At 40.3% G+C, this 22,666-nt stretch overlaps 1 protein-coding gene across 4 annotated transcripts; it reads right to left on the bottom strand.

The window, feature by feature from the left end:
- Positions 1–11,171: 11,171 nt before the first annotated feature.
- LOC146501216 (toll-like receptor 5) lies at positions 11,172–21,057 on the bottom strand. 4 transcript variants are annotated; one of them, XM_085133142.1, is made up of 5 exons: positions 19,156–21,056; positions 18,996–19,044; positions 15,273–17,547; positions 13,688–13,776; positions 11,172–12,910 (listed from the first exon to the last, which is right to left on the bottom strand). In XM_085133142.1, exons 1-5 carry the CDS (start codon positions 19,182–19,184, stop codon positions 12,689–12,691), a joined length of 2,664 nt encoding a protein of 887 aa, XP_084989268.1. In that variant the 5' UTR covers positions 19,185–21,056; the 3' UTR covers positions 11,172–12,688. The 4 variants fall into 4 exon arrangements, with proteins under 4 accessions (XP_084989268.1, XP_084989271.1, XP_084989270.1 ...); XM_085133145.1 differs by having other exon boundaries at positions 20,283–21,056; XM_085133144.1 differs by having other exon boundaries at positions 20,372–21,055.
- Between the last annotated feature and the right edge of the window lie 1,609 nt (positions 21,058–22,666).

Here is a 22,666-nt window from a genome sequence, read left to right as displayed (position 1 = left end):
ATCTTTGATTTGATAGATGCGTGTGCAACAGCCAAATATCAACAGCACAGTGCTGCTGTTAGAATCTGATAACAGCGACGTGATGCTTTGTTTCTGTCCAAGTTCATGTATGAATTGCATTAAATAAATTTTTATTTTTGGAAATGAAAACATATACCTCAAACACACTCTGTGAATAATGTCTGGACCCTTTGGTCACAGCTGGAACCGCCCACTGGCCTCTAGAGCTGCTTCAACACATTTATTGCTTTATTTTGAGTGTCAGACACGTTTTCCCCACTGTGTGATTAAAGTGGCGCGTCTGTGGAATTATGATAAACTCATCATGTGGTGTTTCCACCACAGTCTTGCTCATTGACAAACGCTGATGTCCAACTCCTCCTAATTCAAAAACACGCCCCTCCACCAGCCACACCCAGCAGCGTCATGGCGGGCAGGAAAAATACCACCGTGCTTGTTTCCTCTCATCCCTGAAACAAGCTCGCACATACAAACAAGCGCTCTAACGTGCATTACACAAGTAAAACCACCCACAGCTTTTGTGTGATGGTCCTGTGTTGCTGGAAAGATCGTATTTTGGCACGCACAGCTCAGCTCGTGTTCCTTCAGGTGTCTGAGCCCCACGGCTGTGGTTTCTCTCCTCCACAGCTCAGGCCCTGCAGCCCACATCCCTCTGAGGCTCGCTCAGGCTTGTGTGAGCATCCCTGTAATTCTGTTTGTTTAAGTGCAGGTCAAACATTAGCTAAGGCTGTGTAGAGGGGTTTATTACACCCCCCCTTCTAGGCAGAATCTTCTAAGTGTAATCTGCAGGCATAGCTGCCGATGATGGGTTCTAATGAGCAGATACACATTAAAAATATCTCTCGATTTCTTAACAGGTATGAACAATGAAAGGTGGTGGATTGGACAGATGCTGGGAGATGTGTAAAAATAACTCAGTTGTTTGGTGGTGGCTGTGGCGGAGCTTCCAGCAGGTGGATGAGGGAAAGGTGAGGCAGGAGGAGCAGAGACCCGAGGCGGCCGCCGGTCCGAGTGTCAGGTGAACTCCAGGTAAGAAGTTATGACCTGCAGTCTATCTGGGTCAGATATAAACCAAGTTTAGGTGGAGTTTATTTTAGCTGTGCTGACTTTTTACCGTCAGTTACAATAACTCGTACTGTGTGCTAGCTAGCATGATGGAGTTTCTATACAGCTGGGTGGTGCTGTGATGTTACTGATAGTGAACTTTATTTTAATCATAAGGTTAGTTAGTAGAGCTGCCAACCGTCCTGTAAAAAACGTAATCGTCTCGTATTCAGAGAAAATATTACGCGTTTCGTGTTGAGCTGAGAAGAGATGCAGTTTGTCCCAGACTTCAGCTGGAATGGAAAAAGACACAAAGCTGGAGTTATTCTGTGTCTTTGCTGCACAGCGGTTTCTTCTCCTCTCATTCTCTCCCCCTCCCTCCCCTGTTTCTACTTCAATCATGAAACTGATCAATGATCAGCTGATCGTCTCTCTTGTTTGTTTATCACTTCGCACCAGAAAGAAGAAACCAGCAGATGTCGCGCTAAACAACAGCAGCACGTTTAAGCTTGAATTTTTATCATTAGAGAAAAAATTACCAATAATCATCCCACAGATGTAATATTATCTACAGCTACTCTTAGTACCATTGATGTTAAGTTAGACTCTTTTTCTCCAATCGATCTTTCTGAGTTAACTTCAATAATTACTTCCTCCAAACCATCAACGTGTCTTTTAGACCCCATTCCTACAAAACTGCTCAAAGAAGTCCTGCCATTGATTAATTCTTCGATCTTATATATGATCAACCTATCTCTAATAATCAGCTATGTACCACAGGCCTTCAAGGTGGCTGCAGTTAAACCTTTACTCAAAAAGCCATCTCTAGACCCAGCAGTCTTAGCTAATTATAGGCCAATCTCCAACCTTCCTTTCATATCAAACATCCTTGAAAGAGTAGTTGTCAAACAGCTAACAGATCATCTGCAGAGGAATGGTTTATTTGAAGAGTTTCAGTCAGGTTTCAGAGCTCATCACAGCACAGAAACAGCTTTAGTGAAGGTTACAAATGATCTTCTTATGGCCTCTGACAGTGGACTCATCTCTGTGCTTGTCCTGCTAGACCTCAGTGCAGCGTTCGATACTGTTGACCATAATATCCTATTAGAGCGATTAGAACATGCTGTAGGTATTACAGGTACTGTGCTGCAGTGGTTTGTATCATATCTATCTAATAGACTCCAATTTGTGCATGTAAATGGAGAGTCCTCTTCACACACTGAGGTTAATTATGGAGTTCCACAGGGTTCAGTGCTAGGACCAATTCTGTTTACATTATACATGCTTCCCCTAGGCAGCATCATTAGAAGACATAGCATACATTTTCACTGCTATGCAGATGACACCCAGCTCTATCTGTCCATGAAGCCAGATAACACACACCAATTAGTTAAACTGCAGGAATGTCTTAAAGACATAAAGACTTGGATGGCCACTAACTTTCTGCTTCTTAACTCAGATAAAACTGAGGTCATTGTACTCGGCGCTGAAAAGCTTAGAAATATGGTATCTAAGCAGATTCTTACTCTGGATGGCATTACCTTGGCCTCCAGTAACACTGTGAGGAACCTTGGAGTCATTTTTGACCAGGATATGTCCTTCAACGCACATATTAAACAAATATGTAAGACTGCGTTCTTCCATTTGCGCAACATCTCTAAATTAGAAATATCCTGTCTCAGAGTGACGCTGAAAAACTAGTTCATGCATTTATTACTTCCAGGCTGGACGACTGTAATTCATTATTATCAGGATGTCCAAAAAACTCACTGAAAAGCCTTCAGTTAATCCAAAATGCTGCAGCAAGAGTCCTGACAGGGACTAGAAAGAGAGAGCATATTTCTCCTGTTTTGGCTTCCCTTCATTGGCTTCCTGTTAAATCCAGAATTGAATTCAAAATCCTGCTCCTCACATACAAGGTCTTAAATAATCAGGCCCCATCTTATCTTAATGACCTTGTAGTACCATATCACCCTATTAGAGCACTTCGCTCTCGCTCTGCAGGCCTACTTGTTGTTCCTAGAGTATTTAAAAGTAGAATGGGAGGCAGAGCCTTCAGTTTTCAGGCCCCTCTTCTGTGGAACCAGCTTCCAGTTTGGATTCAGGAGACAGACACTATCTCTACTTTTAAGATTAGGCTTCAAACTTTCCTTTTTGCTAAAGCATATAGTTAGGGCTGGACCAGGTGACCCTGAATCCTCCCTTAGTTATGCTGCAATAGATGTAGGCTGCCGGGGATTCCCATGATGCATTGAGTTTTTCCTTTCCAGTCACCTTTCTCACTCACTGTGTTAACAGACCTCTCTGTATTGAATCATATCTGTTATTAACCTCTGTCTCTCTTCCACAGCATGTCTTTATCCTGTCTTCCTTCTCTCACCCCAACCGGTCGCAGCAGATGGCCCCGCCCCTCCCTGAGCCTGGTTCTGCCGGAGGTTTCTTCCTGTTAAAAGGGAGTTTTTCCTTCCCACTGTCGCCAAAGTGCTTGCTCATAGGGGGTCATATGATTGTTGGGCTTTTCTCTGTATCTATGAAGCGCCTTGAGGCGACATTTGTTGTGATTTGGCGCTATATAAATAAAATTGAATTGAATTGAATTGAAAATCAGCTGTTGTTAGAATTTATTTAATATTAATTTCTAGTATCAGCTGATGTTTGCTGGAGCCACAGCTGTAAAGCTGCTGGTCATGATGTGGGTTTGGATATGTGGTGAGAGGGCAACATGAAGATGAAACCAGGAGATGTCCTTACTGAATCATCAGAGCTGAACAGGTGATGGAGAAACAGGTTTACCTTTGAGGTGACATGAATGAGTTGAAGTTATGAACTGTTTCTGAGAGACAAATAACACCAGGATCCTTTTCTAAGCAGCTGACAGCTGGTAACTGTGCAGGGGCGGGTCTAGCAAAGTGTTGCCGGGGGGGCAGGTAGGGCATTAACAGGGAGAGGGGGGCACAAAGAAATACTTTCTTATTCTCATTTAAAATGTCTCGCTTTTAAAAAATAATTATCTGAATCTTACAGCCAAAGTTTTCATCTGAAAGAAAATGTATATAATCACATATATATGATTATATAATATACCAACAAGACAGAGTGCATCACTGTCACAACAGTGTTTGTCTTCATTCAAAGATTTTATGGCCTTTCCTATAATACCTGGTGGGCCCGTCTCTAGTCAAAATGTGGGTCGATGTTTTGTCCCAGTCCATCCCCGTCTGCAGGCCAGGAATAACTGTGACGAGGCTGCAGAGCTGGAAAGCTTGTTTACAGCGTAAACATTTGCTTCCACAAATTAGATTCTGGAGGAGCCTCTGGACTCTACGTTTGTGGAAGTGAAGCAGGTTTGGCTTCTTATTACTACACTTTTAAACTGCTCTTTTCTCACATGGGATCCATGAATTTCCTGTACACAGCATCGTCATTAGCTCAGGATGATATTTCCCCTCTGACTGACATATTTCTGTCCTCTGTAATCAGTATCACTGCTGACATCTATGCGAAACATCCTCACACAAAAGGAAAAACATCAGCACTTCTGAGGGAAGTATGCTCATCCCAGCATTCACAGAGTGGACTGAAGTGGCTGTAAATAGTACTGAACTGTAACGGTTACTGTGTAGAATCTTTGCAGACTTTTGCGATATGTCAGGTCTCACACAATTATCAGCGAATAAAACTTAGTAAAGAGTTAATGCCTTTGTGGATTACCTAGCTTTCCACAGTGCCACCATGAGGCTGAAACAAAGTACAGGCTGTGACTGAACCAGGGTTATTACAATCGACTGAAACTAAATGTGAAAAAGCATTTTAATTTGATTAATCAATAAAAAATAAAAACAAGACCTATCAGAACTGGCCTTGTGAGGCTACGATGGATGTATTTGAGACTGAATCACCGGCTTTTAAAGGGTTCTGTGTTTTATTACAAAAGCTTGCACTGTTTCTTCTCAATCGTGCCGCCTATATATGTCCTTCATACAATAATAACTAATAAAGACATTTCCAATAATCATTTCTTACCTGAAAATAACAAAGTCACTCTGGAGATTGAAACTAAACTGAATTTAAAGCAAAATAAAAACAAAAAAAAATGAAATCAAAATAATGAATAATTAAAAAATACACAACTTTGGTATCAACAAACACTGAAGTGCTTTGTGGCTGAGCGCTGTCCAGACTGACAGTGAGCCTGAGTTAGTTACACCCTGCTGGTATCAGGGTCAGAATGATCTTAGTCCTTCTCAGCACAGTTACAGTAACACCAAGAGTTCTGATGCTGAGTCATTTCAATCACCTTTCATGTGCTCAGTTTTTAGCTTCAACTGGTTGCTTAGATCATGTCTAAACGATGTGATTTACTAATTAGATGTTTTTTCATGGGTAGCTAAACAACTGTACCTAATAAAATGTACCTAAAAATTATGTCAAGTCCATACCTGCTTCATGCCCTGGGGGACGGAGCTCTGGCTCCCCACACTCCCTAGCACAGCGGTCTCCAACCTTTTTTGCACCACGGACCGGTTTATGCCCGACAATATTTTCACGGACCGGCCTTTAAGGTGTCGCGGATAAATACAACCAAATAAAACTAGTACCGGTACCGAAAAAAAGAAGATTTATTCATAACACACGTGAAAAGACTCAGGAAAACCGAGTTAACGATAAAAACAATAACAAAATAACCCTGAAAACCGATAAAAACCCTGAAAACTATACATTTCACACCTGAGCCTCAACTCTCGCGGCCCGGTACCAAACGACTCATGGACCGGTACCGGTCCAAGGCCCGGGGGTTGGGAACGCTGCCCTAGCACATCGTTACATGGAGAAACCTTTTGAATACAAGTGTGCCGATCCACACAGGTGTGCACACGGGTGCTCACTGACACAAACTTCACCTTTCTTGGCTGCTGCCTCAAAGCACATTGTGCGCTGTCGATGTTGCGTGCTGCACAATAACATTTAATATTTAGTATCTACTGTTATTTACTGTCAGCTAGTTTATTGTGATGGTGTTGTATTTATTATGTTGCTCTTTTTTGTTTGTTTTGATTTCTGTTTTCTGTCTTCTCTCGACAGGTGATCCAGGTGTTTTTTTTTTGTTTGTTTTTTCTCCCCCCTTCTCACCATCTCTTTCCCCTCTGTTTCTCTCCCTCTCTTTCATTCATTCTTTCTGTCTCCCTGTCCTGTCCCCCAATCATGTCTGTCCCATCTGTAACAACTGAAAATAAAATGAAATAAATACATAATAAAGGTCAATCAACTGGACTAATATGGCCATGATGATCCACTTGTTAAAGTAATCTGCTTGGCATCTTTCTTGGCCTTCAGACAACAATTCTGATGGCTAAAGATCCAAACTCCCCGTGGAAGAGAAATATCTCTTCCTTCTCTCTCTTTAAGTCCCAACTCAAAACTCACTTGTTCAAAATAGCTTATCCCACATAACCTCTCCACTCTGCTATTTTAAATTTGTTTCATGTCTTATGCTTTTATGATTGTGTAAAATGCTTCCTTTTATGTTGCTTTTATTATTCCGCTGTGTAGAGTGTCCTTGAGTGTTCTGAAAGGCGCTTTCAAATAAAATGTATTATTATTATTATTAATATTAATAATATTAATATTGATAATAATATTATTAATATTATTAATAATATCATTAATGATATTATTAATAATAATATTATTATTAATATTATTATTAATATTATTAACATTAATATTATTAATATTATTAATATTATTATTAATATTATTATTATTAAACGGGACAGGCAAAAAAAAAAAAAAAGAGCCAAGTGAGCATTAGCAGGTACATATCTTATTATATGTTATGTTGTATTATATGTTGAACAGATGAAAAATCAGCTGTTCTCACTGAAGCTCAAGAGTCATTTTAACACCCAGTGGTGCCCAAAGGCTTTGTGCTGACATGCAGTGTGTCCGTTTGCATAAACTTTGACTCCCAGTCCAACTCCAACTGTTCACATTCTACAAATGATGTCAAAATGTTCAAAATGATTTTTCTTAAACGAAATAAAATAAACAGTCTTTGGTTCCCTCGTCTTTCAAATTAACTTCTTTTGGGGGCACAAAACAGAAACATCATTGGTGCCCCCCAAAAAACATTTACAAAGAATGTCAGGAAATAAAAAGAGCTCCGTGATGAATAGATGCTGCACTGTGTTCAGATTAATGGACTGTTCACAGTGAATAAGCAGCAGGAGCCAGCAGACTGGCCCTGATGTCCAGAACAGCTGGCTCATAAAAGCTGGGAGGATGCAGGCGGCCGGGGCGGAAGCTTTCCTCTGCCCAGTAGCTTCCTGTTTTCAGGCACATGGCCCAAATGAAAGGAAACTGGCTGACCTCTTAAGATCAGCTCCGAACTTACGGTCCAACAAACCCCGAGTGCTTAGAGATGACCTGTAGTCACCGCTGAACCTGAACAGCCTTTCTATGGGACACATCCAAAGATGGGTTGATGTGGTGACAGCTCAACACCCACGGTGCTAATAACTGCTGGTCACTCAATACAGGCATGAGAAAGGCAAAAGAAGAGATGGCTCGCCATCTAGTGGTTAAATAAGTAAACATATTCTATAGGGCTTTGGAGTTGACGTCATGCCGCAATGCATTGTGGGAGCGCGGCGCCATCTTGGGCCACGAATCAAAACAAACACAGACAGGGGCTGTGTCCCAATTCAGGGTCTGCACGCTTTTTAAAAAAAATACACTTTATTGACAAAACACAAAATACAGATAAACAAATAAAAAATAGCAAAGACAATGTCAGGGGTTCGTATAAAAAACAAAATAGACACAGTCTATTAAAGAATCACATGATACTGAACAGGGAACATAAGTTTATGGTTTGAACATATTGTTTGGTTTTATTTAAAAAGCACTGAAAGGATGGTTTTGCGTTAGAAAATTTCGACTCATGTATATGAAATTTAGCCAATAATATCAATAAATTAATCAAATAAAATTAGTTTGCCCTGTGCATGGGGTACTTAAAGAAACCAAACAATATTTTCTCGTAACAAAGAGAGAACTCAGAAAAGATAAAGGAAACAACAAAATCACAAAACTCTTGCCAGAAAAGATTCTTGTATAAGCATGACCAAAATAAATGAGAAATATCTTCCTTCACACAATTACAAAATGTACAGTTAACATCAATGTCCTTTTTATAACGTAGAAGAAAAGATCTGGTTGGGTAAAAACGATGAATAACTTTAAAAGATATTTCCTTTACTTTGTTATTTAATAGAAATTTCGACGGTAAGGTCCAAATCTTCTCCCATTCCAGGTCCTGGTATAAGTTATTCCAGTAGGCGACAGCGGTTGGGACACAAGTTCTGTCTTTTTGAAACAAAATTCATATTTCACGGTTGTTTTTCCTCTTTACAGAGGGGAAACACACCTGACCGACATAAGTAACAGCAGGATCCAGTGGTAAAGGGGTCAAATCATTAACAACAGGATTTCTAAACAACATTAAGACCCCAGCAGGGATAGCATCAAACACTATGGCATATTCCTTTGGTGGAACAAGGGTCTGCACACTTGAAGTACGCATTTTAAGTGCGATTACGTCACCGCCACTCGACGACGGCTGTCCCAATCCGAAGTGTACTTCAAATGCATACTCCAAATGCGCCGTCGATTTCCCCAAATATCAAGCGTGGTCCGGTGCACGCTTCGTGGTCCCATATATCCCACAATTCATAGCGCGGTGGTGGGTGTGGATAATTTTGCCGCAAAATACAGCAGAAGGGAGCGGCCGAAGAGTGAACTGTCAAAAGTAAGTACTGAATATGACGTCACTTATTTATGTGCGAATGTTTAATAACGAAGAACATTAAAACATTGCTGTTGGCCACATGTCGGCAAAGTTGTGTGACACTAGTGGTGTTTGTACTTTCAGCGTTAACTTGGTTTTAGAGCCTTTACACACACACATATATATATATATATATATACACACACACAGTATATATATATATATATATATATATATATATATATATATATATATAAACACCCAGCACGCCCCTGCGAGTGGTTTATCCTTCAAGCTCGGGTCCTCTACCAGAGGCCTGGGAGCTTGAGGGTCCTGCAGTATCTTAGCTGTTCCCAGGACTGCGCTCTTCTGGACAAAGACCTTGAATTGGGACACAGCCATCGGCTGTATCCCAATTCAAGGTCTGCAGCGTTAAAGTACGCAGCCTCGACGATCCTCAAGGGCCGCGTACTCAAAGACTGCTTAGGCCGGAAGTGTGAGGCTTGTGAAATGGGACGGTCTAGCCTCCGTCGCGCTGCCCAGGTTGCCTAGCAACCATGATAGCTGGAAATGTGTGGTTGACAGAAATGAAGGAGAACATATTTTGTTCGTTTGTTTGTTTCTACACGAGCTTTGTGTGATTTAATAAGTATCTGAGGCTGAGACCACAGGACTGTAAAACATGATTGTTGGGCTTCATATCTGTACTGAACAGTCATACAAGATTAGCTAGTAAACTAGAAAGTGCATTTTCTGAAGAAACTGCAGTGTGAATGCTTGAATCTGAATGTATGCACTGAAATGAATTAATTGCTGAATTTGAAGTTAAAAATAAAAATTTTGAATGATAATAAATGATAATGATAATGATAATGATAATGAAAATAAAGAAATTTTAACCTGAAAACCAAAGTGCTGAACTTATGATAGCTGACGTCCACACAGAAGAAGTTGGAAAATAGCTGAAAATATTTTAAAGGTAAATTAGAAAAACCCAAGTAATGAGAAAAGAAAATTTAGAGTCAGAAACATCTGAATGAATATTAAAACTTCATATTCTTTGAATCACAGAATGACTAAAATATGATCCCTCCACTTGGATCCACACAGTTTAAAAACTTTACATCTCTGAGCTTTGAAAGACATGCTGTTGGAAAGAGAACAACAATGGCGATGATTTGAGGGTAAAATGATGGCTGTAGAGCAAACACTGTGGACACAGCAGCAGTTGAAAGAGAAGTGTTTAAGATGAATCTTGGCAGAGTGGCAGGCAGAGTGGCAGGCAGAGCTCGTTAGGCAGGCAGGTGTGACAAGCACACAGACATGCGCCTCACTTTTGCTGCTTAAAATGAACAGAAAAGTCAGCCCGAAACAAATCGTTCCCAAATGAAAAGTACAGGTCGTATTGACAAAATTCTTTCACCGTGAGCGGCAGCAATGTCTGGTCTGCTGAATTCTCAGTTTTCATGCCTGTGGAGTTTATTATATGGACGTGGTGACAGTGGAAAGACACCATGCTCTTCTGATTTTCAAATGAACCTTCTGAGCCATTTTAACATTAGAGTCTATGGAAGAGTTGGAGGGAGGAGGCTGTGCATTGGTGACATTTATGAAAGAACCATAACACTTATTACTATAATAAACACATTGGATGAAAGAGGACAGCGATGGCTACGTTTTGAGGGTAAAATCATACCTGTAGAGCAAATGCTGTGGACACAGCTGCAGTTTTAATATAAGATTTTAAGAAAAATTCCCCCTCTCCTCTCACTCTAGCAGTTGAGCTGTCTCACTCTAGCCCCAACATTCCGTCCCATACACACCCATTATAAACTCTGAAACGGCTGAAAAAAAGGATGAAACTTAAACTGGAACTGAAGAAAAATTATAATAGATATTGAAAAGATAAATACAAGTTGAATAGTTGAATGTCTTGGCTTTGTTTTAAAGTTTGAATGGTGGCTCTACGTCAACGTATGTGGAAGTAGTAAGAGTTGAAAAATTAGTAAGTTGAATGAGGATTTGAAGGGTCTCCCCATTGAAATACATGGGAAATTTTTGATGAAAAAAGTTGAATAAAATTAAAAATATAAATGTTAAAAATGAGAAAAATAGAAGCACACATGTCCAAAAGAAGAGGAATCTAATGGTGTTTGAATGGTTTTTCTAAATTGAACGGTTTTGAAGGAGATAGACGGCGAAAAACGTACGGAAAAGAAAATAATAATAAAGATGTAGAAGAACAATACTGTGAATGCTTTTCAAGCATTCACACTAATAACAAATAGTTAATGTTGTTGATGTATAAATATAAAGTCAGTGTAAATATGAGATGGCCAATATTATAGTTATTATACTAATCATTATAAGTTATTACAGCAGTGAGTTTGAACTCTCAAATCAAATCACTTCTATTGTCACATGTGAGTGAACTCTGTGTCAAATACTGAGCTTCAGTAAATGGTACATTTCAGGCTAGAATAGCAAAGGAGAAGCTGTCAGAGGAACGAAAGAGAAGGAACAGGGATGATCAAAAAAGAAGGAGAGAAAAAATTAACAGCCAGCCCAAGTTGAAGAAAGAGTTTCTCATAAAGGGAAAGATGGAGAAAGAGAGTGAAAGAGAGAAAAATAAAGAACATCAGTGATCTGAATGGAAGAAAAAAAAGGCAGAAGAGAAGGTTTTGGAAACAAGCACAGAGACAAAAGGAGAGAAAGTCCAGCAGGGTCTAAACACACAGAGAAGTTTAGGAATCAAGGAGCAGGCGGCTGCTTGCTGGTGAACTATTAAGATGCAGAACTTGACGTGTGCAAAAACAGAAGTGTTATGTGTCTTGTGATATTACAAAGGTTGTTAAGGTTTAATGGTCATTTTGAAAGAAATAATATCTTGTTTTCTATTAGAGTGTCACCATCGTTAGATTTGTGTCACCAGCACCTTCTCAACGCCATAATATGGAGTTTTTGTTTAATTTTCTCTTTTGAAGAACCACATATTTTCCTCCCTCATGATCTTCCAATAAAAATACGTAATTTTCTCAATAAATGTGTAATTTGCATGCTGCTAAATATGACTGTTTCTTATACAGATTAAATACAAGCTTCTGAAAATATGTATGACTGTAACTCTAATAATAAAAAGCCAAAACAATCTTACTTTTAAACCTGGTATAATTACTTTGAAAACATATGTGCATAAACAGTAGAACAGAGAAGCTGCTAATAGTCAAAATAGTTGAAACAACTTAATTTAAAATATATATTTTTGCATTTCTTTGTGTGTGACGGTGTTGACAAAAACCTTGCACTTCTCCAGCAAAACATAAATTATTAAAAAATATGTTATATCTGGGAGATCGTACCAAAACATAGTGAGACAGCCAAAACTTTGTGTAACAATTATATGTAAATATGTATTTGAAAAATCAAAAAATATATTTTAGAAAATTAAAACCCGTTTTGTCCCTAATCTCAGGAATCACTGAAATACAAATTTATTTGTACAAGCTGTAAAAGTTTTTCCATTACTTTGAGTCTTTTAGGCTTTTTATTAGCAGGAAAAGTTGTAAAACGTAGAGAACGTAGAGGTCAAAGTCTATGCCTTCCTTAATAAATTGCAAAGCAATCACGTGGGTCAGCTTGGAGTCTTTGCCGGGCTGATTCCAGCCATGGGCTTTATGTTTGGTATAGATGCACCTGCTCTAAATCCAAGAACTGCACCATTGTTTAAGCCTTCTTGGACTTCTCTTTGCATCACAAGGTCTGCTGAATCTGTTGCTGCGTTTTACAAAGCCACCAGTTTTCAGTAGGCTTCCTAAACAGCAGCAGAAACAGAGTTCACATGGAAGTCTCTTTTATGTTCTCCGGCTGAACTTCAGGCCCCCCGGGCTCAGGCTTGTCCTCTTTGAGCTTTTTCACCTTGCTGTCTTTGAGTATATCTGAGATGAGACGTTCATAAAACCACTCCATATCCTGAGGGTCCTCTGGCCACGTGAGGTACTCTTTCCTCTGGACAAAAGCTCTGACTGCATTGCACTTCATCAGCTGGTAGTGAGCCACCTTTGGATGCAATGTAGGAGTTTTAAGTCAAAAACTGAAACATGTTTGGGATGAATTCAGTAAGAATCAACAGTTTTCTGCTTTGTGGAAAGCAAAAAAAAAAAGGTAAATGGCCTGTATTTGTAAAGCGCTTTACTTGGTGCCTAAGGACCCCAAAGTGCTTTACACGTTCAGTCATCCACACATCCACACACACATCCACACTCACAGTCATCCACCCATCCACACTCACAGTCATCCACCCATCCACACACACATCCACACACACACACACACACACACACACCCACACACTGGTGATGGCAGCTACACTGTAGCCACAGCCGCGCTGGGCGCGCTGACAGAGGCGAGGTTAATTGAAATCTGCATGCAGTCACACACCTGCCAGGTTTGTACAGGACTTTCAGCTATCTGCTAACCTGTTGTCACACACAGTTATCAGACCTAAAGCATGACTTTGGTTACCATTTAAATCTCCTGTCATTTATATTTTTACATTGAAAACTGGTCACATAACTTTTATATGTGAGCGTGGCAGCTCACACTGATTTACTCATGCACTCAGTGACATAAATCATCATTTAGTTGCAAAAAATATATTGTATTTCACTCAGGAGCTGGAAATTAGAGCTACAGCTTAGTGAACACTGAATAGATTTTACAGGTGACCAAAACTAACTCAGCTATTACAATAACGCTTTTTTACACGATAAAAACATACAAACACTTAGTGGATAATATATTATTGCTGTTGTTATGTTAACAGCTCATACTCACCTTCCCTACCACCAACATGATTAAGACATTCGTCAGCTCCTCCAGCATCCGGCCTTGGGCTAAAGTAAACGCTTCCAAGCACCAGCCATCTGCAAACAAACGACTGTGGTCATTTTGCTCATGTTTAAATGATCTAATGAACTTACATTTTTTAAAAATAATGAAGTATTTAACCCACATGCAATTATTTTACTGTAATGAAGAAAGTGAAAATAAAAGCCTCATTAGCTATGGCACTACTTAGCATGCTAGCAGTTTAAATTAAGAAATGCAACACGTCTGTTGTTTTATAGGAAGAAGAGACAGCAGTGCTGCTTCCATTTCTATTTGTTTACAACATGAGTTACAATGACTAGGTGGTTAGCTTACCATCAGTACGTCAGCCATGTATACATTACAATAGATGGTTAGCTTAGCATTAATAATCATTCTTTCTGCTGCTCCTCTCAGGGCTCGCCGTAGCAGATTGCCTACCTCCATCTTTCCCGAGCATCCTTCATGTTAAACCAGCATGGCTGGGCATTGTCACTGATTTCTATAACTGATTCGATTCAATCCCAGATTCTGTTTCATTCATTATTTCACTCATTTTTCGACTCAGACAGTCAGAAATACTATAATTATGATCATTTATCAATACACTGGAAGCAAAACTGCGAAATAAGAGGGACTTCATGACAATGTTCTTCAAACGTAGCGTAGTTTTGATCTTCTTTTGCTGCTGGATCAGTGAATTTTGGACAGAGAGTGACGAAACCTGCAGCTTCATAATCTGTGAGACACCGCCTTTCGGCGGCGTGTCCACATATGTGTGGGTGGATGGCGGGTGAACGGGGGGAATCTGCGCTTTGTGCTTTACACCTTTTCCCGTTTACCTGCTCTTTTTTTTTGCATTTTTAACTGTTTGGCGGATGTTTAAATTGTTTTGAGAAGCTTTAACTTGAGATTCTGGCAAAATGCATTTATATTTAAAAATTGATTCAGGATTTAATGAATCGATATCGCTTTAGTCAAACTAAATTCGATTAGAATCGGGAAATCCATTTAATTATTACACTTATGTTTTAGGTGACACATATTTTTATATAAGAGAAAGAAATGCAGTTTTTAAATAATTTCATTTGTTAAAGGTAAAATCTTTTAAAAACATATCCAAACCTGCCCCTAAATCTAATAATGGGTTGTACCACCTTTGGCTGCAGCATTTGTGATAATTAGCAATGAGACTTTTTTTACACGGCTGTGGAGGAATTTTGTCCCACTCTTTTTTATAGAGCTGTTTTAATTCAGCTACACTGTTGGGGGGCAGGGGTAGGCAACTCCAGGCCTCCTGCAGGTTTTACATGTGTCCTTGATCCAACACAGCTGATTTAAATGTTAAACTACCTCCTCAACATGTCTTGAAGTTCTCCAGAGGCCTGGTAATGAGTAATCATTTGATTCAGGTGTGGACACCCAGGGTGAGATCTAAATCCTGCAGGACACCGACCCTCGAGGACCAACGTTCCCTACCCCGTTGCAGGGTTTTCCTGTTGTAACGGCCAATTTAAGGGCGTAGCAAAGCATCTTAATCAGAGTCCAGTACCTTTAAGGAAATCCTTAGAGACAATGCACAAAGTCTTCCTGCTGCTCCAGATGGCATCTCTGATGTTTGAAAGGTGATCCTCACCTGGCAGGAAGTCTCGGGCCTCGAAACAACCGTGAAAAAGATTCTCTTCTGAAAACTGGTTATCCAGCTTCTTTAGTAAAGCCGCCTCCACCCACCGGTAGTCCCTGTTGCTAAAACAGATAAACACATCATACCTCATCTCATCCTCAAGAGGCATCAGTTTGGGGCCCTTGAGAACCCTGCTGATGATCTTTTTGTAGATGATGAATATTTGTCCCCGGAGACGAGCGTAAATGATTCCAGTAAGAAGGACAGTAATGATGAGTGAGGCAGAGAAAAGGAAGACGGCAAACTTTAGACCTCGGACTGCCTGTTCGGGATCCGTCTCACATGGTTCGATGATTGTGGAGTAATTCAGCAGAGGAAGGCCCTGGAAAGCAGCTGGAAACTCGCATCTTAAGTCTTCAACTGGGCTCAAAAACGTGACATTAGTCGTGTTCAGCCACTCCAGGAAGTTCCCCAGATTGCAGTCACAGTGAAAGCGAGTTGCTGACAGACTGAGAAAGCTGAGAGACTGAAATGTCGTAGGGTCGGGGGAGGCTAGGAAGTTGTTTGAAATATGGAGCCATTTCAGGCTGATGGGAAAAACATCTGGCTGCAAAAGGGTCAAGGCATTGTACGAAAGGTCCATCTCTATGATTGAGCTGAGACCCCTGAAAATCCCATTTGGGAGGGTCGTGAGTGAATTAAGGCTTATATTTAAACCGATCAGATTTTCAAGATGGTCAAACAAGTCGAGGCACTGCCCCTGTGCCCAAATTATCTGCAGGGAACTATCATGAAGATCTAGCACTTTCAAACTGTTATTAAGAGGTTCAAACACATAGTTTCGTTTGCACCACTTGATGATGTTGTCACCATAGAATAAAACCTGAAGTCTCGGGAGATAAGTTAAAATGAAAAATACATCCTCCATATTTGTTAATCTATTTTCTGAAATATCGACATGGATACTGTTCATGGCCAAGTCATCAATTTCACTGAGAGATTTCAACTTATTATCTCTCAAAAGCAGATATTCTAAATTGGGCAGTGATGTAGGAAAACCCAGTTCTCGCAGTGAGTTTGATGTCAGATCTAAATACTGTAAGTTCGGGAGACCGCTGAATGCTTTGTATCCCAAAACACCAATGTGGTTTTGGGACAAGTCCAACATCCTAAGTTCTCTCAGATTGGTGAATGTGTGAGAATGTATTTGTCCTAAAAGGTTGGATGACAAGTTGAGTATTAGTAAATGATCCTGAAGACCATCAAAAGCATTTCTGTTAATCTGATTGATTCTGTTCAGTGAAATATCGATCTTCTTTGCATCTCTTAGATGACTGAACACGGCACTCTGCAAAGCAAATATGCGGTTGTTAGAGACATCCAAAATTTCCACTGCACTGTTTTTCAGGCCTTCAAATGTGTTTTTATCTGGATCTGGGAAGTTCTCATGGGAAAACCCTTTGCCCAAGATTCCAGAGTATTTAAGATGAGAAATCAGAGTCCCTTCTATTGCTTGGAAAAACTGCCTTGTTTCGTTCACATGAAGTCCACTGGAGGTTAAATCGAGAACATCGAAGGCTAGCTCTTTGAAAGGGTTCCCACAGTTTCCCCATTCATCGTTGTGGTATAACTTGTTGGAGTCCAAGCTCAGAAGCTCAAACCTTTTACCCCTGAAACTTACAAGATCTTCTTCACAGATGTTTTCGATCTTATTTAGTTTGAGTTTCAGCTGCGTGAACTTTGTGAATCTTGAAAAGAACAGACCTGGCCGCAGTCTCGTTATGTTGTTGAACGAGAGATCAAGCACTTCCAAGGACAAAAGTGGTTCCAGATAGCTTTCTGATAGTATGGAGTCTGTCAGACTGCAATAATACAAAGACAGGTTTTGTAAGTTGAACAGTCCTGCAAACGCCCTCGGCTGCAGTTTGAGGCCCAGATTAGAGCCGAGCATCAATTCTGTTAATTTTCTCTGCCCGAGGAAAGCGTTGTTCCATATGACGAGTGTTTGATCCTGACCTTCAAGATTTAATACTTGCAACTCCTTAAAGTCTCTGAGCGAGGTGCTGTTAACCTCACTGATGTGGTTACTCTGCAGATAGAGGTGGGTGATGTTGTGGGGCAGAGCAGGAACCCAGTAGTGGTTCTGAAAGCCACACCAGACTCTTTGTCCCCTCAAACGGCATGTTTGGTAGGACACTGTTACCTGCAGATGGGAGGGTTACATAACAAAAATCAAGCGATGAAGTCAGCAAAATTACATGTGAAGTTATTTAGTAAGAAAAAAAAATCAAAGTCAAAGCTTCATTTTCATGATTTCATGATTAGTAGCCCCCCCCCCCCCCCCCCCCCCAAAGTCTTTATGTTTAACTTCCATAGGGCTGCCACAAACGATTATTTTGATAGTCGACTAGTCACCGATTATTTCTGCGATTAGTCACTAATCAGACCATCATCCATTGGACGTAAAATGTTCAGCTTATTGCACCAGCAGCATCTGCTCTTATATAACTATCATTAGCTTACAGCTTCAAGTGTTTAAGGTCTGTGCTAACTAAAAATAAAGACAAGATGATAGTTTTAACGGCAGCTGGCATCCTTGTACATGCAGTGCTGCCATCTTCTGTTTCAGTCCGTTATTACACTCTTAAATCCTACTACTTATTCCTGCGTCTTTTTGGATCTTACAAAGCTTCAAACGACGTGTCGACTATTAAATCAGTCGTCGACGATTTTGATAGTTGACTAATCGTGGCAGCCCTACTTCCATGGAAGCAGACTTACCTGGTCTTCAGCAACAGTTCTCCAGGCCCTCTGAAAGTGTGATAGAGTGTTTCTCTGGCTACTGTTTCACTCATTTTCAGTATGGTACTTACACCTTTACATGTTTGTTTTTGTCATTTGTAACGCCACTTAACACTGGCCTAAAGACAAAAAGGTGCCTAACCCAAGGGCTGAACATGTGTCGTCTCTATTTAGCAAAGAACCCATTTTAGGCACTTTTATACCAGCAACCTGTAGCAAACACATCATTTGTTTCAGTTTCTGAAGTTAAATGCATCAAAAATGCCAAAGTAACAGGTTTGACTAGCAAAAAAATATTTTCCCATCATGGTTGACAGTGTGTCCTGCACAAACTTGACAAATGAAGGGGAAAAGAAGAAATCCCACTTCAAAAATCCCACAATGACCTGACAGAACCTGAGACATGCATCTGAGCCTTCAGTTGACCCATCTGTTCACTGAAGCCTCATCAGAAATGGTCTCAGTGGAAAGGTCAGATTTTAGACCCACCATGAATTTGGATAGTGAACGGTGTCCATTTTCTGCATGACAGTTATCCCAAACACACTGCTAGTGCCCATGCAGTAAAAACATACATGGATAGAAAAACAGAACACCATCAGTCATGGTTGACCTCCCTAGAGCTCAGACCTCAACATTGTTGAAGCAATGTGGGATGATCTTGTCAGAGAAGAGAACAAAGAAAAGTTTTGAATGTCATTCAAGAAGCCCGGAGAACTGTTCCTGAAGACTGCTTTAAAAAATCCAAAACTAACTTAATAGATGGATTTGAGATTAGTCATTATATTCTGTGGTCCTCTGTTATGTTTGAAACCAATCAGCTGAATGAAGTCAGTATTATAAACATACCTTTAGGCACAAACCAGTGCAAATCAACTGAAGGACCAGCATCCACATTCTGTACAGACACAAACAGCAAAGCTTTGATCAGGTAATTGTGTTTCATTGTTGCAGCTGAACAAATATGTGAAATATTCAATAAAGTGAGAACATAAACACGCAGGTTCACTCGCACAAGTGTTTAACACAGCAATTCATATCTGATGTCACCTCAGACTACAAAGCTCCTTTGACTAGCTGGCGTGTTTGCCTTGAGCTAACATGGACCGGACAGCAGGATGTGTCATATTGCAGTGATTGATCCTGGTGCTACACCTGCCACTCCCGATACAAGTTCATTAACGTTTGTGCCTGTCAAATGTTTAAGCCTCGGATTACATTTCTGTCTCAATTCAGTCCAAAAGTTGCCGTTATCTATCGCTGGGAGTAGATTTTTGTTCAACAGAGCCTGTGAAGCCTGGCTGAAACATTTGAGCCCTAAACAAAAAACGGGCCTGGTAGTTTCTGTAACTGTGAAAGTTCCCAAAATGTCCCAGTGCAGCGTCCCACCAGAAGAGGAACCGAAGAAGGTGCCAAAAAGCAGAGGCAGCACAAAAACTGCTGTGCGTCCAGTTTAGTTACCTACTAACTTAGTTGTGGTGAAACCCAGCTAACAGTTACTGGCTACACCCAGCGGAGACTCAGCAACGTGTTTATTCCTCAGTCCTGCGTTAGAATCTGCAAACCCTTCAGACACACAGGGGTTTACGACTTAAGCACAATAAATAATAAGAATCAACAACTCTTAATTTGTTCTGTCCACACGTTTGAAGTTCATTAAACACTAAATCCTTTCTGTGCATGTAAGATAACCTTGCAGTTGCGTTAAGGTGAAAACATGGTAGGAGTTTGAACGTCAGCGCAACTCTGTGCACAAATACCAAGTTTGGAAATATTTAACCCCCTGGTGACGCCCCTGGGTTTAGCGAGGTGGCAAGCACGAACGAGATTTGACATTTTGTTTGTTGATAACAAAGCTGTAGTCTGTAAAATGTCAGTATCTTCATTTCAGCACAGCCTACTGAAGGTTGGAAGCTTTTACGTTTCATTACTTGTTAGCCGTTTCTGCCGTTTGGCTGCAGGTGGACCCGACCTGTGAATCACTTCGGAGTCGTTGTCGGTTTGTTTACAGTCAGAGCTGTCGTTACACCTACGGGCTTATTGAACAGTACGACTATTTTTTTTAAACAACGTTGTCTGGTTGATTCAGAGTCGGAAACGACAAACAACTTTCGGAAACACAAACACACTTTTAACCTTCTCCTTGGACGGTCGGGGAGGCGGGCGAGGCGGTACCGAGCTTTCTCCTCACAAATGAGCAAATGATAACAAAGTGAAAATCTTACGTGTACCGGACGAAGCGACAAACCGGTTCAGACCTGCAGACCTGCACCACCTCGCTCTGTCTGCACTGGGAGTTGATCTTCTCCAGTCTGACAAAACGACAATTTCGCAATTTCCCAAGTGAACAAATCTCTGCTTCCTTTGTAAACTTTGCCTTCTTTTACGCAACACTGCTATGCTCTGTTCTGGTTATATTAGTATGTAACATGTATGTATTTAATTATGAAAGGCTACTGATCACACTTACTGTGAAAAATCTCAGCCAGTTTATGTTAAAATTTATGTCATTTTGAATGCAGAAAAGTACCACCAGAGTACCACCAGAGTACCAGCGAGCCCGTCAAAGGACCTGTACCAGAGTGTCTGCCATACTGTAGTATTTCCTTCTCCTTTATTTACATCCTTGTCTGCCCACTCGTGATGCAGCATGCATATGTAGTCAGTTATGGCCACAAACTCGCCTTTGATGACCAAATTGCATTTATCAGTAAATCTGAGCAAACATTTGTCCTCGAGCAGCACTGTAGGGTCTTTGTCTTACAGTATAAAGTGATGTGAGACAAGATTTCCTGACTGTAAAGCGATGCGCAGACGACCAGAGCCCTCTCAGCACAAGGCTGACACGACTTTCCCCATTTAGGAAATAAAACGTTAAAATAAAAACAGATTAAGACAGATTATACCAAACAGATAAAAGTGCATTTACTGAATTGGTTTTGTCTGCTCTTGTTTTTCAAAGACAATGAGGAGCAAAGTACGATCTGATCCCTGTGTTCATTTTCTATATACTGTTAATCCCCAGATACTCAAAATTCAAAATCATCCTCAGTGTCACCTTTCTCTCCTCTGTGCTCGAGGTGCTCTCAGTTGTTTAAGTAAAGGAGAAAAGTTGGACATATTTCACAACCAATAAATGTCCAAGAAACCTCTGAAAATGAGGTTGCAGTTACTTCCCGAGCAAAAACTTCTGCTTTTGCTCACAGACCCTAAATTTCAGCAAATAACACAATAATATGGCAAAACTGTAAAGTGACACAAGCAGCGAGGGAAAGAGCCACATGTTGCATCTGAGCTTTGAGGAAAATAAACTTTTCCTTGGATGTTCGTAGTTTTTCCATACAGAACTTCAGCAGTCGGGTTTAACGTGTCAACTGTGTTGTTCCTCCGTCTCATTGAGCCTGCTCAGGATTTATTCAGAGGAAATGAGGAACAACAAGACATTTTCATAGGTCGGGGGTTTGTGTTGCTCTTGTTGACTTTTAAACTAAAAAAAAAAATCAAATGAATAATTAAAAAAAAAATGAATGTAACAGCCCTACACACCAGCACTGTGCTTATTTTATATGTTAATCATAATATATTTATAATGGAATAACATGAGCTCAACAGTGTCACAAAAGTACAAACCCTTAAGTAGAAGTACAAATACTGTTAAAAGTTGAGGTACTGATTGAAATTCTTTACTCGGGTAAAAGTAAAAAAGTACAGGCTCTGAAATGTACTCAAGAAAGTATAAAGTAGCTCTTTGGAGGGTGTTTCTATTTCTCTGTGCTATATTAACATGATGATATCAGTAGATCGAATACAAACTTTAGTCTAACTTTTTATTCTAATTATGCTCAGCTTGAATCAGAAGAAAAAGAAGGAACATAAAAATTTAGCCCACATGGTAGACGGTGGAAAATGTGTACAGTCAGAGGTTAAAGTGGATTCAGCAGATGTGGGAACATTAAAATTGGCTGTAATGCTCAGTGTGGCGGAAAAGACTCGTAACTCACAATAATTTCTATTGCTTGTTGTCTATTGTGTACAGGCTGCGAGCAGCTGACCTGCTGCTGTTTTGGAGGTACACAACTTCAACCAGATGTCTCATGAGTCGTCCGTCTGCTACACTGTTCATGCTGTCTTTTTTCTAGATGGTATAAAGTTGGAATTTAGTCAGATGATCTCAGTATCATCAGTCATATGAGTCTCCGCTAAATTTGATGTAAGCTAACTGTGAGCATGAAGCCACTGTGCACCACTCACACACTGTTCTTTACTTCCATCACAGTGCACCAATCTAACCTGTTTATCCTGCACCAATCTAACCTGTTTATCCTGCACCAATCTAACCTGTTTATCCTGCACCAATCTAACCTGTTTATCCTGCACCAATCTAACCTGTTTATCCTGCACCAGTCTAACCTGTTTATCCTGCACTAACCTGCAGAGCATTTTCTTGCAGTCTTTAAATGCCACAGCAATCTGCCTCAGTTTGATTTGCAGCAGTTTTCACAATATGAAGAAAGATAATG

This window comes from Neolamprologus multifasciatus, chromosome 15 (assembly GCF_963576455.1).
Source record: "Neolamprologus multifasciatus chromosome 15, fNeoMul1.2, whole genome shotgun sequence".
In the NCBI taxonomy this organism is placed as follows: Eukaryota; Metazoa; Chordata; class Actinopteri; order Cichliformes; family Cichlidae; genus Neolamprologus; species Neolamprologus multifasciatus.
The sequence above is the reverse complement of the archived record's forward strand: the minus strand, read 5'-3'. Positions and strand labels throughout refer to the sequence as shown.

Bases quoted from the DNA above. Each gene is read 5' to 3' on its own strand.
- LOC146501216 (XM_085133142.1), bottom strand. From the start codon at position 19,184: ATGAATTGCTGTGTTAAACACTTGTGCGA. The intron at 19,045-19,155 runs GTGAACCTGCGT...GTGTCTGTACAG, and splicing joins TGTGTTAAACACTTGTGCGA to AATGTGGATGCTGGTCCTTC. The intron at 12,911-13,687 runs GTGAGTATGAGC...TTGCATCCAAAG, and splicing joins TCATGTTGGTGGTAGGGAAG to GTGGCTCACTACCAGCTGAT.